The sequence below is a fragment of the Nicotiana attenuata genome, unplaced genomic scaffold (assembly GCF_001879085.1).
Source record: "Nicotiana attenuata strain UT unplaced genomic scaffold, NIATTr2, whole genome shotgun sequence".
In the NCBI taxonomy this organism is placed as follows: domain Eukaryota; kingdom Viridiplantae; phylum Streptophyta; class Magnoliopsida; order Solanales; family Solanaceae; genus Nicotiana; species Nicotiana attenuata.
Window position 1 is genome coordinate 7,212 of NW_017671238.1, and position 18,729 is coordinate 25,940.

Below are 18,729 nucleotides of genomic sequence, written 5' to 3' on the forward strand. Positions count from 1 at the left end.
ATCCAAACACCCTGGACGTTAGTATCAATTATACGATGATTACCCTTTTCTAACGGAAAGGCCACGTGGCAAGGCTTAAACCCATCCGGTTAATTTTTTTAATGGTCCGACCCAACCCAGATACCCAACCGACCCTTAACGCTTCTAGATCCCTTCAACTCTTTTTACTGTGAACCCTAATTTATTCAATCCTTCTCTGTAATGAATGTCCTCCTCTAATTATAAAATTCTTTCATTCTTCCTCGATAACTTCTCAATTAAAATTCTTCTTCTTCTGTCGACCATTCACGGAATGCGCCGAACGGTCTAATACGTCAATCTTGTATTCGTTCTATGTCTAGTTCTAGTGTTACACTCGGAGAAGGAGGTGCACTGGTGGGGAGATTGCGAAGCAACGTTCATTTCAACGACTACAACCAACCCGGAGAGAGAATTTTATGCAAGTGTGCTAAACAGAAGTCAAGTGGAATTTTTGTTGGTGACTCATGTACTCGTCGATGTAATTGTAAAGAGTTTTATTTTTTCTGTCTTTTAACAATAGTTATGTGTTTGTACTTTTAAGAATGAGTCGCATGTGGATATTGGGAATGGCAAGACGAAGCCCCTCCCGGACAAAGCGGTATGATATGATAATCAAACAATTCAAGTCTAGAATTAGATGCGCCAATGTAAAATCAGGAGTTGGATATGTTGTTGGCATTGCGTACAAGCGTGAAAAGAGACAAAGTTGATGGAAAAGTTTGATGTTTTTGGAGGCGTATAAATGATGTTGAATGTGAATAAAGTTAAGGGAAGATGGAAGTGAAAGTGATGCATATCATGAAGATGTTCATTATGGTTTCATTTGCCTGTTAGTCCGGATTTGTTGTGACATTGATGATGAAATGAATTCAGGCATTTTTGTTTCCTGCAGTAGGGTTTTGATGTAGTTAATTGTTTGTAAATCTCAGATTGTATGATGTTTTCTGTTGGTCAAGACTTGTAACGAATCCAGACATTTAATGAAGTTAATGTTGGTGGCAGTAGCACTATGGCATTATGTGGTGTAGATTTTTTCATGAATGCATTGAATTCTTTTGGTCAGCTTGGTTTTAAAACAGAAAAAATGGGCAGGTTATGAAGCAAAATCTGGAAAGTTAAAAATAGACCCCTAATGCAGAAAAACTGGGCAGTTATGACCAAAAATCTGGACAGTTAAACAGACCCTAATGTAAAATAAATTGGGCACGTTATGACCAAAAATCTGGACATTTAAAAAAGACCCTAATGCAGAAAAAATTGGGGCAGTTATCACCAAAAATCTGGACAGGTTAAAACAGAAGTAAATGTAGTATTACATTATCACCAAAAATAGGAGACTGTCCATGAATTACGATATCAATATTGCAGTATTAACTATCGCAAAATATTAACATAATAACAGGAGACTGTCAATGAAAGTTTTGCAGTAGTTACATTCCGAAAATATACACAAAACTAACATAGAACTGATCATTTTCCTTTTCTTATCTCAACTCCTCAATGCTTCTGTTGCTTTGTTTTTTCTAACTGATTTGAAGTTGTAACCTGCTTTACCGCTTCCACATGAGGCCTGCTGGTGAATGAAATGGAAGGTCTGTGAGCTACTACACACAGTGTGATACCAAATAAAGTTGATAGATCTAGTCCCAACTAGTAAATTTACCTGTGCTGCTCAGTTAAAGAGTTTGTTCATTGCTTCTGAATATAACTTTTGGCTAACCACAAAACAATTTCATTATGTCAACTTGATTGACCAATCTATGGTGTAGGCATGAGGTAAATCATTTTCTGACTTGTTAAGTTCATTTGTAGTGGCTGAACAATGTACATTTATCTTCTGTTTCAGTAATCCAACAAAGTTCTTGTCTTTTTAAAGTGGTTTCCCGCTTGCTACCTGCTTTCCATTGTTGCTATTGAAAAAAACAAGTTCATCATATCAGAGGAACATAAATTAAGTTCAGCATGATTGGAGAAACAATAAATAAGTTAGCAATTAGGATTACCTGATCACAAGTTCTGCATTATGGTTTGGTTGACCACATTTGCCAAACAGTCAGACTCTACCTTTTTCTGACTGGTGACCACACTCCTTGACTTTTAACTCCATCATCCTTTTTGCCATACCCTCTTAACTTTTGCTTGCCAAGGCCAACTTCACCAACTCTGGGGGCTCCATTGCTTTTGATGGGTCAAATGTTTTCCAAAAAATTTCTTCTCTAACAGTTGAGCTGTGTGGTATAAGTAAGTAGAAATGCCTCCTTACTGTAGCCACTCAGTTGCATCTCTGTCAAAGGTTACCCCTGTTGTGAAGTAATACTAGCTCTTATAGCATGAGGGCATGGGATTCCTGTAAGGTCCCATGCCCTGCATGTGCACTTCTTTATGCTTAAGTTGACACAATGCTTGTCAGCTCCTTCACTAACTTCATATCCTCCTTCTCCATTGGAATTAACTTTACACACTTGAGCAATCTCCATGAATTCATTGTATAATTCTAGGCTCTTTGGACTGTACTCATTGCTCCATGTACTAGCTTCAGCTTCATGTTTTGTCATCATGTTCATAACTTTGAGTCTTATGTCTTCCAACATCTTAATGATTGGCTTTTGCCTTGCTTCCAGAATCCATGAATTGAATGATTCAGTCAAATTGTTGTCAACTGACTGATTCTTGCAAACTGTATCTAGATAAGCTCTGCACCAAGACTGTGGTGGGTACTTCAATAAACTCTCTGCTGCATCTTTGTTCAACTCTCCTAGCTTTCTTAGTTGGTCTTTGAAGTCTTCTTCATAAGTACACCATGAACACCATCAAAGCAGTTTTTTACATTCCCCAGTATTGTATGTCTTGCACCAGTTAACCTCGATATGTCTAACACAAAACCTATGATGTGCTTATGGTAGAATAGTTTTAATTGCCTCAATTAACCCCTGGGCAGAAGTAAATGACAGAAAGAAAAAAATGAGAAGTAGAAACTGGACAGAATCAGTTGACAATAGAAAGAAAAAAATAGAAGTAGATACTGAACAGAATCAGTTGACAACAGAATGAAAAAAAACAGAAGTAGATACTGGACAGAATAAAGGTGATTCAGAAGTAAAAATTCAGAAAACTTACCTTTTGCATGTCTGACATGAAGGTGATTCCTTCTCCTTCCTTAAGGTCTAGAGATCCCTGAAGAAATTGTAGGAACCAGTTCCAAGACTGCTTTGTTTCCTTATCAACAACTGCCCATGCCAATGGATAAAAATAGCTTTGTGCATCCTGTCCAACAGCAACTAGCAATTGACCTTTGGCTTTCCCTTTTAGAAATGTGCCATCTACACCAATAAATGGTCTTAACCCTAACTTGAACCACATCTTCATAGCTTTGAAACAAACATACATCCTCAAGAATCTTCTTTTCCCATTTTCTAGTGCATTTTTTGAAATGTTAATCACTACATCACTACCTGGATTACTTTCCCTCAATTCAATGGCATAAGCATCAAGTTTGTTGTATTGATCTGCAAAACTCCCATCTGAGGTCTCCAATATCATTATTTTTGCCCTCTTGCACTTCCCATGACTCACATTTAACTTAAAAATCATTTTCAAATCAAGTACCATCTCACTTACCTTATACTTAGGATTATCCTGTAGCTTTCCCTTAAAGTAATGTGCAATGGTATTGAAATCAACAGTACTATTATCATATGCAGTGCCACCTTTATGTTCTGACTCTAATGTCTTTATAGTAACCCCTGCATTACCATCTTTGGATATTAAACAAAGAAAGGGGAAGCCCACAATGCATCTATACCTAACCCTCCTTTTGTCACTCTTCCTCAATTTTAAGGCTTTCTTGTTGGCTAGAGCATACAATTTCTTAAACTTCCTAGCTTATGGTATATCCTTAAAGTCCATGCCTTTATATATCTCCTTGTAATCATTTAGATTCTCAGTTATGTCTCTTTTTTTTTGAGTTTTGAGTAAATGTAATTCTTCAGAATCACATCCCTTAGAATCAGAACTAGAGTCGGAACCTATTTCACTTAAGGTACAGTCAGTACCAGCTTCATCTAAAATCTGAAATGATTCACTATAATCAACAATATTGGGAATACACTCAATAAGAGGGTAAGATTCATCCACATCACATAGGTTCACTACATTATATTCATTAGAAAGTAAGGATGTCAACTTTCTAATTCTCACATCCCCTTTAACCTCATACAATTTCCCAGAAGGTCCAGCAACTATAAGTTGTTGAACCCCTAAAAACCCTAGCTCAACTATGACTTCAGATTCTATATCTATATAAGAAAGCAAGTCTGGATCATATCCTGACCAAGTGTGCAGCTTATTCTTTCTGTATCCAACTTCAGGATGTGTAACCCATGCACCTTCATAATTGAATATTAAATCAACTAAGACCATCTCCAATAACCTAGTAAATATAGTAAATAAGAATGGTTATCAAATAGTAAAAAAAAATAGGCAGAAAATGAATAAAAATGTTGTGGGACAAAATGTACAAAGTCAAAAAAGATGCATAAAAGTAGGCAGAAAATGACATGTGAGACATAGGGTCGCATGAATAATGAAATACAACATGTACAAAAGGATCCACAAAAAAAGTTCAGTTTATGGGCCACCACTTCATAAAAAATTGACAAAGAGAGAAAAGGTGCACTAAAATCCAACCACCGAAATAGTTTAATGAAGCAATTGCATTCAAGGGTCCTACATTTAGGACCACCTTAGCTAATAAACAAAGAAAAAGCACTGAATCTCAGTCAACATCGCAGAAAAACTACCTCTGAGATAAAACCCTAAACCAGAAGACTATAAATCCACCTTGATATATACCAACAACATGCAACAACTACAAATCGGGACCACCTCAAAACTAAAACATGCAATAACTACAAGAAGAAAAACTATAAAGTATTTACATAAAAATGAAGGATAAAGCTTAGATCTTGTCCAAACCGAAACCCTAGACCACAAAATAAGAATAGTATAACAAGTAATCGGCAAAATCGATCAACAAATACTAAAATCAACCAGTATAATGAAGAAACGACTGACCTTTACACCAAGATCATATAAAATCGGTAGATTGGAGTCAACAGTAACGCCAGTCACTTAGAGGTTCGAGGGGGTGAAAAGAAAAGGGGAAAATTAACCAAATATCAGTGACAGAGTCGGTGACAGACCATATTTTAGAGAAGGGTATTGATGGGTTGGGTAATGGGTTGGGTCGGACCCATTAAAAATTTAACCGGATGGGTTTAATCTTGCCACGTGGCCTTTCCGTTAAAATAAGGGCATATATGTATAATAGTATAACGTCAGGGGTTAGGATGTCCTAATAGTATAACGGAGGACTTTTAAACTATAGCTGATAGTATGTGACGACCCGACCCGTTGTCACGTGTGTTACCGCCCCGTTTTCCCCATTTTCTATTTCCCGGAATGGAATTCCGAGAGTTGCAGTAGCTTCGTTAGGTGATTTGGGATGTGTGTGCAAAATTTCAGGTCATTCGGAGGTGTTTTGGTTGGATTTTTGATCGAATGCGTGTTTCGGAAGAACTTAGGCTTGAATTCGATGAGAAACGATGGTTTTAGTGTTGTTTGAGGTGTTTTGATGATTGGAGCAAGTTTGAATAAGATATTGGATCATGTTTGTATTTTTGGTTGAGGTCCCGGGGGCCTCGGGGTGATTTCGGATGGCTAACGGGATGAAATTTGGAGTTTAAGGACGGCTGAGTGGTCTGGTATCTAGTATTTTTGCTTCTGTGGAAATGGACCGCAGAAGCGGTTCCGCAGAAGCGCATGAGGAGTCGCAGAAGCGAGGTTGGGCATTTTGGAGATTTTCGCAGGAGCGGACTATTTCCCGCATAAGCGGCTTCCGCAGAAGCGGTTAGTGACCGCAAAAGCGGTCCAAGGCAATAAGTGAGATTCCGCAGAAGCAGAAAGTGACCGCAGATGCGGTAGTCGCAGAAGCGACAAAGGCACCGCAGAAGCGGAAATAACTAATCAGAAGTGGATTTTAATCCCTTCGCGAAGTTTTACAGAAACATATTTTTAACTTCGGACTTGGGTGTTCTTGAGCGATTTTGAAGAAGAAATTCAAGGACTTCGATCAGGTAAGTATTCTTGGACTTAGAACACAATTTTATCATGCAAATACATGAAATTACACTGAAAACTCAAGGAATTAAGGTAAAAAATGGTGGTGTAGGGCTTGAAACCTAAGAGAACAAAAATGGGAATTTGAGGGGTCATTTGGACTCCGATTTTGGTGTTCTGTATATGCATGGACTCGTGGCGAGATAAGGAATCTGGTGATGTGAAATTTATAATTTTTCGAGAAGTGGGCCCAGGGCTCGGGTTTTGCCAACTTCGTGATTTTCGATGTTTTTCGAGACTTTTCGATTGGGTTATATTCCCTTAGCATATTGTGACGTATTCGTTGTGGTTTTGGTCAGATTCGACGCACGAAGAGGTGAATTCGAAAGGCAAGGGCATAGCAAGCTAGGACTTTGGCCGGCTTGAGGTTAGTAATAAATGTAAATGCTGTGTTGAGGGTTTGAAACCCCGAATTTGCACATCGTAGTGCTATGTGAGGTGACTTGCACGCCGGATAACGGGCGTGGGGTAGAGCACCGTCGGGGATTGTGACTTGGTCCGTCCCGCTTAATAAAATTACTATCTAATTGATTATAGTTTTGTGATATCCTTATAAAAATGGATTAATTGTCATAATTGGGCTTCGTGCCAACTACTTGAATCCTTCAGGGGTTATTTTTACTGGTTTCTTACCGTATTCCTAGATATTGAACTCAGTCCTGGTATTTAACACTGTTTTTGTAAACTCAGCCATTTTTCTAAAAGTAGAAACTAAAGTAATATTTTTAAATGAAGTTTGGGCTGAATATTTTTATAGTATTTTGCCGAAAGGCTTATGTGATTTTGGACTGAGTATGGGATCGGACTGCACGCCGCAGTGGTATGATATTGATATTGATATCAGGCCGAGGGCCTGTTTGATGCCGCGATATGACTTATATTGCGCTTGGGCCGTAAGGGGCCCCTCCTGGAGTCTGCACACCCCCAGTGAGCGCCGTCGACATTAAATAAATGGAGCGGGCTGCACGGCCGCAGCGGGGTACTGGAGAGTACCGGTTTATGTGTTGCATTGCATAATTTAATTGTCATTTATTCTTTATCTGTTGTGGTATTATTATAATTGTCCTCGCTGTTTTACTGTATTTATAGCTTTACCTTGTGTTTATTTGGGATTTATTATCCTCAGACATTATTTATATTTATTACTTTCTGGGTTGGAAGTACTCACAATACTCCCTGCACCTTGTATGCAGATTCAGGTACACCACAGGGTGAGTGAGGACTTGTTGGCTGAGCAGCGTTTATCCGGGAGTATCGAGGTAGCTGCATGGCGTTCGCAGCCTTGATCTCTCCCATCTATCTTTATCCTTTTATTCGTATTTTCTTTCCTAGACAGACTTGTGATTAGGTGAATATTTTGTATTAGAGGCTCATGTTCGTGACACCAGATTCTGTGGGCTGATTAGTATTTTGTTTTTATTTTGGGATTTTCGAATGTTAGAGATTATTTCAGAAGTTCCGCATTAAATTGGTATTTTAGTAGTGAATATTTATTTATCTATCTAGATTAATTGGCTAAGGTTGTGGAAATGGTCGGGCTTGCCTAGCAATGTGTTGGGCACCATCACGACCGGGGTTTGGGTCGTGACATAGTAGAGGGGCATATCAGACCCTTTGCCGTTTTGAGAACAACTATTCACCCTTCTGACCTATGGCATTTCTCACTCTACAAGACACAATTCAAAATCCTACAATATTCCAAGTTAGGGGTCATTTGGTAGGATGTATCAGGGAAAATAATATGTGTATTAACTTTGGTATTATTAATTGGGAAAATACATATTTTACTCATCAACCTTACAGCGAAATCCCTGTAACACACCTTTTGTTCACGGAAAATCTTTTACATACTCAACCTTTTAAAAGTGTGTCTAAGACACACTACTTTGTGCTTGGCCAATTTTTCAACTAACGTGAAAGTCACACCCTAATAGGGTCGTGACACGTGTCATTGACTTTAAAAAGGGAAAAAATATTAAAAATTATAATTAAAATCCATCTTCTTCATCTTCCTATTTTCTATCTTAAGCGTCATTGTTGATGCCACCATGGTTGTTTATGAGAAAGTTTCCAACTACACCAAAATTTAATCACACTATCTAAACAACACACCGAAAAAAATCGAGCAACAAATTGAGTTCAACAACCCAATAATCAACAAGACCCAATTGAATTTTCAAGATTTTTTCGATACCCCAACAATGGTGGGTTGTAGATTTCTTTAACCAGACCTTGAATACTACTGTTAAAAGCTTTTAAATCTATCACAAATAAATAATTTTCACAATATTTGGACAATAAACCATTGAAAACCACTTAATTTTAGATCTTAAATTTTATATTCTTTCAAAAATTCTATTTGGGGAAAAAGATGAGGGGGAGGGTGATCTGAGGAAGAAGACTAAATGGAGGGGGAGGGGGTTCCTGTGGGGAGGGGAGATAAAAAATGAGATTTTTTACGGCTTCACACGCTTTTTTGTGTGTAAATACGCAAGTGTTATCTGGTCCAAAGTATGTTTCTTAGACACACTTTTGAAAGGTTGAGTGTGTAAAAGGTCTCGTGAAGAAGAGATGTGTAACAGAGATTTTGCTGCAAGGTTGATGGGTAGACTATGTATTTTGCCTTATTAATTCTTTATTTGATAGTGTTTTGTTATCAATGTATTACTAATACCTATATTATTTATACAGATATTCACTATTCTTATACATAGTAAATCACGGTGTTAGCAATGCCATATTTTTTAATACATAGATAAGCATGTATAAAGATAAAACTACCCTTTTAAAACCTTTTCCAAATCCTTTTCAATGTTTGTGGAGGGTATTTTTGTAAACAAATAAATTTTTTTACAAAAATTATGCAACACATGTTAGTTTTAATACATTGAACTATATAGTCGATAAGAAGTAGTCTACTAATAAACTCTATTCAATATAATTCTTATACACCCTACCAAACGACCCCTTAGAGTTCACCAGCGGCAATAAAACTACTTGAAACGCATCTATATAGTTGAACCTAAACTGATCATATTATGTAAAAGAAGAATCGGATTTATTTTACAACTAGTGAATTTGCCCGCGCTTCGCGCGGCTTAAACATTTATTTTTTATAAATTTACTAAATGCAGAAGAAATAAAAAATTAAATTTAAAAATAAATATATATAGTGGGACATTCACAGAAAATAATTAAAAATCAAATATATAAGGCAAAAAAAACGTGAAAAGACATCACAAAAATAAATCCAAGTGAAAGCGTCACATACCTTTTTGTAGAATTTAAATAACAAAGTTCTTGAGGTAAAGTCCTCTCTCGGGAAAGATAAGTCAACCGTTAATTTAAAGAGAAAACAAATGTGTTACATGAGTCCCCTATCCTTTCGGTCCTATATAAAGGTCTTTCATTATAATACATTTTAAATGATAGGTATTAATGATTATATTTAGATGTAAATATTATTCATAATCACAGATGTATGATCTTCTATACCATTTAATTATTAGACATATATAAAAAAAATGGAATTTTGATTATTATTGATATATAATTTAATAATGGTATTTATTGTGACTAGCGACTTTTGAGAAAATATTTACTAAAAAATAATATAAACAAATTTAAAAAAGGAGAAAATGGTTGGATTAAAATTGTAGAGGGATTTGAGAGTCAGACATGGGTCTAGCGCAATATGTCATTATAAAAAAAAAAGTCAAAGTAAGATGAAAAGAGAAGATAAAAACTCTTTTCTTTTTTGTAACTGCTCTATTGTTAGAATTTTACAACTAAATAAATATTGTACTCATTTTAAGTAGTGTGTTTATAGATAGGAGTTGGAGGCACATGACACAAAAATAGAACAAAAAAGGAGCTACAAATATTCTAACAATTCTAACTAATGATGAAGAAAAAGCTATTGATATATTTTAATTATAATACGATTATGTATGCAATCTATTATAATTGCACATGTAATTGTTGTGTTAATTGTGGTTTCAAGATGAATATTGTATTAACGCTACTATGTGTAATTTATGCCTCTTGGGAAGAAAACGATGAACAATTATTTGGGGAAGTAAACATACACTATAATATATTTTGTCTTATCAGTTGACCACCAACTATTTCAACCAATCGGGGAAGTAAAGATCTTCTTCTTTTCTATGTAAACATACGAGATCAACCACTATTTTTGGAACCCAAATTTGGGGAAAGGTTTAAAAGCTACTCTTCATATGAGAAACCAAAAAAAATACAAACTATATGATCTGCTAATTGCAGCCTTCTCTTTAAAAGAAAAGAGATGTAGCAAGGAGTAAAACTGAATTACATGGCTCATAAATACTTTAGAATCTCACAAACTTTCATTGCCCTTATATTTGCAAACCCCCCCCCCCCCCCCCCCAAAAAAAAAAGAAGGGTACAAATCTCAATATACAAATTCTCACCCCTTCTGTACTTGAATCAAGCATAAGCAGTTAAAAGTTAACTTAAAACAATTCGATGACACACAGATAACACTATTCTCAAACATGTGGACAATACTCTTCCTTGTCAAGTAGAAAAAGAGATTGGATTTTCATCTCACTTTCTTGCATTTTTTCATTCCTATCTCTATTAGCACACATCAACTCTACTAATTTTACTCTACTAAAATTCACTCGACTTTTGGGATAATTTTTTCAAAATACACTTCTGTCTGATTTGATTCACTCACATTTGAAACACTGTTATACACAGTAAATAGAAAATTCACTCATTCACTGAAACGGCGCACTAAACCTAACCAGCCATATTCACACACTAAACTAAAAATTCTGACAACAACATGTTACGACTCGGATTTCCCACCTTCCGGAGTCGTGATGGCGCCTACTAATGGGAGCTAGGCAAGTCAATTTAATCTACCTTTTCGCAACAATTACCAACCATTTAATAAAATCAAACATAATGACATAAAGCTGAAGTCTTAAAAACATAGATAACTGAAAACCAAATGCAGAAGTTTTAAATACAACTCTACCCGGATCCGGTGTCACTAACTCACGAATTACTAAAGAGTGCTAAAAACAAGTCAGAATAGAAGTACATCAATGTTTGTCTCGGTACAAGGAAAACAAACTAATAACATAGAAGGGACTCCGGCCTGCGGACGTCAGCTAGGCTACCTCGAAAGTCCCTGGACTGAAGTCAGCTCCCGATCAAATCCTACTGCTGAGACCCAAAAGCTGCTCCTGGATCTGTGCAAAAAGATGCACAGAGTGTAGCATCAGCACAACCGACCCCATATGCTGGTAAGTGCCTGGCCTAACCCCGGTGAAATAGTGACGAGGCTAGACAGGACCTACCAAAAACAACCTGTGCAGATATATATGTATATAGAAGTACAACGAAATAACAGCAGAAAATACCAATTAAGGCAGAGAGGGGACATGCTTAGGGGAAATACAGATGAAAACAACTTATCAGAAGTAAACACGAAACTATATCAGATCTCATAATCTATATAAGTAGTCAACGTGCCACACGATCCCATTTCTTAGTATAACTAGGTGGTCGGCGTGCCACACGATCCCATTTCTTAGTATAACTAGGTGGTCGGCGTGCCACACGATCCCATTTCATAATATATAAGTGGTCGGCGTGCCACACGATCCTATTTCATAATATATAAGTGGTCGGCGTGCCACACGATCCCTTTCATAATATATAAGTGGTCGGCGTGGCACACGATCCCATTTCATAATATATAAGTGGTCGGCATGCCACACGATCCCATTTCATAATATATAAGGATTTCCCGGCAAGAGAACAAGTATCAATTCAACCATCCCGGCAAGGGAGAATACAAATAAACAGTTAATTCCCGGCAAGGGAGCAACAACAATAACTTACACGTCCCGGCAAGGGAGTAATTACATCTCTTTCTCTTTCGTTCATTTCTTACGTCTTAATCGTGTCATATTTCGAGCCAACGCTCCAAGGAGTTTACGAATCATATTTTTTCTTCATATTGTTCACATTATATCGAATCCATCAATTAAACAAGGAAGAGTCACTACAGAATCCCAAATAAGCACAAGTAAGGACTCACGGTCATGCTATACACCGGTGTATAGATACTCGTCACCATGCCTATACACCGTACTCAACATTTAGCAATTAGCAAATAATACTCTAATCCTATTCCCTCAAACCAAAGTTAGATCAAACACTTACCTCAAATGCTCCAAACTCAACTCAAGCCTCTAGTATCGCTTTACCCTTCGAATTCACCACCAAACCGCTCGAATCTAGGCACAAATTACTTGAGTGTATCAACAAATGCTAATCTAATATATTTGAATGCATGAAAAGTGAATTTCCCAAAGTTTCACTCAAAATTTCCCAAAACGCCCCCGGGCCCATGTGGTCAAAACCCGATGTTCGAACCAAACCCGATTACCCATTCCCCCATGAACTCAAATATGTAAGTAATTTTGGAATCGGACCTCGAATTGAGGTCCAAAACACCCAATTTTAGAAAACCTAGGTTCTACCCTAAATTCCCAGTTTTCCCATTAAAATCTTTGCTTTGAAGTTTGAAATTATGTTTAAAGATGTTAAGGAGTAAAGAAAATGAGTTAGAAATCACTTACCAATCGTTTTGGAGAAGAAGAATCGTTTGGAAAATCGCCTCTTATGTTTTGGGTTTTGAAAAAAGTAAAAAATGACTGAAATTCCCGAGCTTATATATCCTTTCTGAAGACTCAGCGCGGACCGCGCAAAAGTGCACCGCGGCCGCGCTGAGGAGCTGGAAATTCACACTCTCTGAACCTACCCAGCGCGGACTGCACTGATTTGGTGAGCGGCCGCGCTGGTCGACTTACCCCTTGTCCCTCTGAAACCAAGCCACGCGGACCGCACAGAAATGTACTGGGGCCGTGCGGCTTCCAGCGCTGACCGCGCGGAATCGACCGCGGGCGCTGGGGGTCTGCAACCCCTGAACCTGCAACTTCAGAATGTTTCTAAGCCTAAAACCTTCCGGGGCCCACTCAAAACTCACCCGAGCCCTCGGGGCTCCAAGCCGAACATGCAAATGAACTCATAAACATACTACGGAGTCATCCGTGCGATCAAATCGCACAATCAACATCATAAATCATCAAATTGGGCCTCAATACCCATGATTTCCTTCCAATTTCCATAGAACATCAAGTTTATATTTTCTAGCTCGCAACACGTCAAATGACGTCCAAATTTAACCAAACTTTACAGCAATTGTTTAGACCACATATAACACTTGTACCGGGCGTCGGAACCAAAATACGAGCACGATACCACAGTCTTCTAAACAAATATTACTTTCCAATTTCTTAAATTATTTTCAGAAAACAATTTCACGTAAAAATTCATTCCTCGGACTCGGGACCTCGGAATTTGATTCCGGGCACACCCCCAAGTCTCATATTTTCCTACGGACCCTCCGGGACTGTCGAATCATGAGTCTGGGTCCGTTTGCCCAAAATGTTGACCGAAGTCAAACTTAATCAATTAAAACATCAAAATTTTATTATTTTTCTCACAAATGCATATTTAAACGTTCCGGCTACGCGCCCGGATTGCGCACACAAATTCGAGGCAATCCCCCAAGTGAGGTTTTCACGGCCTCCGAAATACAGAGTGAGTAGGAATACAGGTGATGACCCTTTGAGTCGTCACATTCTCCACCTCTAAAACGACCGTTCGTCCTCGAACGGACAAGAGAAAGAAGTACCTGAGTCGGGAAAAAATGGGGATAACGGCTCCGCACATCAGACTCGGACTCCCAGGTCGATGCCTCGGGAGGCTGACCTCTCCACTGAACACGAACAGAAGGAAAACTCTTGGACCTCAACTGACGAACCTGCCAGTCTAGAATAGCTACCGGCTCCTCCTCATATGATAAGTCCTTGTCCAACTGGACAGTACTGAAGTCTAACACATGGGTAGGATCGCTGTGATACCTACGAAGCATAGATACATGGAAAACTGGATGCACGGCTGATAAGCTAGGCGGCAACGCAAGTCTATAAGCCACCTCACCCACTCGATCAAGAATCTCAAACGGGCCGATGTACCTAGGGCTAAGCTTGCCCTTCTTCCCAAATCTCATCACGCCCTTCATAGGCGACACTCGGAGCAATACCCGCTCACCAACCATGAAAGCTACATCTCGAACCTTACGGTCTGCATAACTCTTCTGCCTAGACTGAGCTGAACGAAGCCTCTCCTGAATGATCTTGACCTTATCGAAGGCCTTCTGAACTAAATCTGTACCTAATAACCGAGCCTCTCCCGGCTCAAACCATCCGAATGGAGACTGACATCGCCTACCATACAACGCCTCATAAGGAGCCATCTGAATGTTGGATTGGTAGCTGTTGTTGTAGGCGAACTCTGCTAAAGGCAAAAACTGGTCCCACGAGCCTCCGAAATCGATGACACAGGCTCGGAGCATATCCTCCAATATCTGAATAGTCCTCTCGGACTGGCCGTCCGTCTGAGGATGAAACGCTGTGCTCAACTGAACCTGGGTGCCCAACCCCTGCTGAACTGCTCTCCAGAAGCGCGAGGTAAACTGCGTACCCCGATCCGAGATAATAGATACCGGCACCCCATGAAGGCGAACAATCTCTCGGATGTAGATCTCAGCTAACCTCTCCGATGAATAAGTGGCTGCAACAGGAATAAAATGCGCTGACTTGGTCAGCCTATCAACAATGACCCAAATAGCATCAAACTTCTTCCGAGTCATCGGAAGTCCAGTAACGAAATCCGTGGTAATCCTCTCCCACTTCCACTCGGGAAGCTCAATCCTCTGAAACAAACCACCAGGCCTCTGATGCTCATACTTAACCTGCTGACAGTTCAAACATCGAGCCACATATGCAACAATATCTTTCTTCATACTACGCCACCAATAAAGCTGCTGCAAGTCCTGATACATCTTCGCGGCGCCCGGGTGAATAGAATACCGAGAACTATGGGCCTCCGCTAAGATCAACTCTCAAATACCATCGACATTGGGCACACAAACTCGCCCCTGCAACCTCAAAACACCATCATCATCTAAGGTCACCTTCGTGGCACCTCCACGCTGCAACGTGTTTCTCAGGACACACAAATGGGGATTATCAAACTGCCGATCACGGATACGCTCCAATAATGAAGAACGAGCGACCGTACAAGCTAACACTCTACTAGGCTCAGAAATGTCCAACCTCACAAATCGATTGGCCAGGGCCTGAATATCCAAAGCAAGCGGTCTCTGGCTGACCGGAACATAAGCAAGACTACCCATGCTGGCGCACTTCCTACTCAATGCATCGGCCACCACATTGGCTCTCCCCGGGTGGTACAAAATAGTAACATCATAGTCCTTCAATAGCTCCAACCACCTCCGCTGCCTCAAGTTCAACTCCTTCTGCTTGAACAAGTACTGAAGACTCTTGTGATCGGTGTACACCTCACACGTCACACCATATAGGTAATGCCTCCAAATCTTCAAGGCATGAACTATGGCCGCCAACTCTAGATCATGAACCGGGTAATTCTTCTCGTGGATCTTCAACTGCCTCGAAGCATAAGCAATGACTCTGCCATCCTGCATCAATACTGCACCAAGTCCAATAAGGGAAGCATCACAATAAACTGTATAAGGCCCTGAGCCTGTGGGCAAAACCAATATCGGTGCCGTAGTCAGAGCCGTCTTGAGCTTCTGAAAGCTCACCTCACACTCATCCGACCATCTGAACTGGGCACCCTTCTGGGTCAATCTGGTCATCGGGGCTGCTATGGATGAAAATCCCTCCACGAACCGGCGGTAATAACCTGCTAACCCCAAGAAACTTCGAATCTCCGTAGCCGATGCTGGTCGAGGCCAGTTCTTGACTGCCTCTATCTTCTTCGGGTCCACCTGAATACCCTCTGCTGATACAACATGACCCAGAAATGCAACAGAACTCAACCAGAACTCACACTTCGAGAACTTAGCATACAACTGACTATCCCTCAGAGTCTGAAGAACCACCCTAAGGTGCTGCTCATGCTCCTCCTGGCTGCGGGAGTACACCAAAATATCATCAATAAAGACTATCACGAACATGTCCAAATATGGCCTGAACACTCGGTTCATCAACTCCATGAATGCTGCTGGGGCATTGGTCAACCCAAACAACATGACCAGGAACTCATAATGCTCGTACCGAGTGCGGAATGCGGTCTTAGGGACATCGGATGCCCTAATCCTCAGCTGGTGGTAGCCAGATCTCAAGTCTATCTTTGAAAATACCCTTGCACCCTGAAGCTGGTCGAACAAATCATCAATCCTCGGCAGTGGATACTTGTTCTTAATCGTCACTTTGTTCAATTGCCAGTAATCAATGCACTTCCTCATCGAACCATCCTTTTTCTTCATAAATAACACCGGCGCGCCCCAAGGAGAAACACTGGGTCTAATGAAACCCTTCCCCAGCAATTCCTGCAGCTGATCCTTTAATTTTTTTAACTCCGGCGGGGCCATGCGATACGGCGGGATAGAAATGGGTTGCGTGCCCGGAGCTAGATCAATACAAAAATCGATATCCCTGTCGGGCGGCATACCCGGCAGGTCTGAAGGGAAAACCTCAGGGAACTCCCGAACAATAGGAACAGAATCAATAGAAGGGACCTCTGCGCTGGAATCGCGAACATATGCCAGATAAGCTAAACACCCCTTCTCGACCATGCGTCGAGCCTTCACATATGAGATAACACTGCGAGTGGCATGCCCTGGGGTCCCTCTCCACTCCAATCGGGGCAAATCTGGCAAATCCAAGGTCACGGTCTTGGCGTGACAATCCAAGATTGCATGATACGGGACAACCAATCCATCCCTAATATAACATCGAAATCCACCATGTCTAAGAGTAATAGATCAACACGGGTCTCAAGACCCTCAAACACTACCACATAGGAACGATGAACTCGGTCGACCACTATAGAATCACCCACTGGTGTAGATACATATACAGGAACACCCAAGGCATCACTAGGCATAACCAAGTAGGGTGCAAAATAGGACGACACATATGAATACGTAGACCCAGGGTCAAATAGCACTGAAGCATCCTTATCACAGACCAGAATAGTACCTGTAATGACTGCATCTGAAGACTCAGCCTCTGGCCTGGCTGGAAGAGCATAACATCGGGGCTGGGCCCCACCTCCCTGAACCATATCTCTGGGACGATCGGCTGCTAGCTGGCCTCTACCTCTGGCAGTCCGAGCTCCACCTCTATGATCTCTACCTCCACCTCTATGGCGTCTACCCCCGCCTCTAACTGGCTGGGCGCCCTGCGGATCAGCTGATGCCTGAACCATAGTGCGAAGACCCTGCTGCTGAGAGCTGTCCGAAGCTCGAGGGCAAAACCTAGTAATGTGCCTCGTGTCACCACACGTGTAACAAGCCCTCGGCTGCTGAGAATAGCGGAGTGGTAGTGCGCTGATGGGTGCTGATGGCGAACTGAAAAGCTGCTGATCAGAAGACTGCGGCTGAGAGCCATGACACCTGAAGTACCATGTGAGACCTGTAGGGCTGACTGAAAGGGCCTCGGAGGATGGCCTCTACCATAAGAATCCCCACCTCCAGACGAGGTACCACTGAATCTACCTGCATGACGGGGCCTCTTATCTGACCCATGACCACCTCCCCGTGCAAGAGCCATCTCAACTCTACGGGCCGCATTGGCCGCCTCCTGAAAAGAAATCTCACTTCCGGCTCCTATAGCCATCTGGAGACGGATCGGCTGAATCAAACCATCAATAAACCTCCGCACCCTCTCTCGCTCTGTGGGGAGTATAACAATAGCATGGCGTGCCAGATCAATGAACCGAGTCTCATACTGCGTGATTGTCATAGAGCCATGCTGGAGGCGCTCGTACTGCCTGCGAAGTGCCTCTCGCTGAGTAACACTACAAGAAAAACGGTCTTTAAGGAAGGGAAATATGGTCCCTAAAGATCCAAATCTGGTCCTAATAAACCAATTGCGACGATAAAAAGCTGGTCGCCACTGGTCGCAATAGCTTCCACCGCTAAAGGACAATAACGACGGGTCCAAAACTCTGGTCGTTAAATGTGTTTTGCGACGGATGAAAAATCTAGTCATTAAATACCTTTAGAGACTGCATATCTCGTCCCAGTAGACAATTAATATATTTTTAACATTATATATTTTCTCGTCGTAAAACAGTTTTAGCGACCACCTTTCCCCTCCCTATTAGACGACATATATTATGAAAAATATATATTTTTCGGTCGTTAACCCATTTTAGCGACCAGTCTTTAACTGGTCGTAACTTATCTTTTAGAGACAAGTAGCACTGGTCCCTATTTAAAATAATTGTAGTAATTTTAACGACCATATTTCTAATCTCGATCTTATTGACCACAAGTATTCCTAAAGCTCGATGTCACAAAAAAGTTATTCTTATCAATAAATATCAAATTGCTATTGAAAAATCTAGATA

The 18,729-nt window shown here is 40.5% G+C and overlaps 1 protein-coding gene across 1 annotated transcript; it reads right to left on the reverse strand.

Moving 5' to 3' along the window:
- Positions 1 to 2,315: 2,315 nt before the first annotated feature.
- LOC109206933 lies at positions 2,316 to 4,440 on the reverse strand. Its single transcript, XM_019369806.1, has 5 exons — positions 4,065 to 4,440; positions 3,640 to 3,764; positions 3,139 to 3,579; positions 2,998 to 3,091; positions 2,316 to 2,806 (listed from the first exon to the last, which is right to left on the reverse strand). Exons 1-5 carry the CDS (start codon positions 4,438 to 4,440, stop codon positions 2,316 to 2,318), a joined length of 1,527 nt encoding a protein of 508 aa, XP_019225351.1.
- Between the last annotated feature and the right edge of the window lie 14,289 nt (positions 4,441 to 18,729).

Excerpts from the sequence above, each read along its gene's own strand:
- LOC109206933 (XM_019369806.1), bottom strand. The coding sequence starts at position 4,440 with ATGGTCTTAGTTGATTTAATATTCAATTATGAAGGTGCATGGGTTACA. Across the intron at positions 3,092-3,138 it reads TCATGTCAGACATGCAAAAG|TATCTACTTCTGTTTTTTTT; the intron begins GTAAGTTTTCTG and ends TATTCTGTCCAG. Across the intron at positions 2,807-2,997 it reads TTGTCAACTGATTCTGTCCA|AAGACTTCAAAGACCAACTA; the intron begins GTTTCTACTTCT and ends GTACTTATGAAG.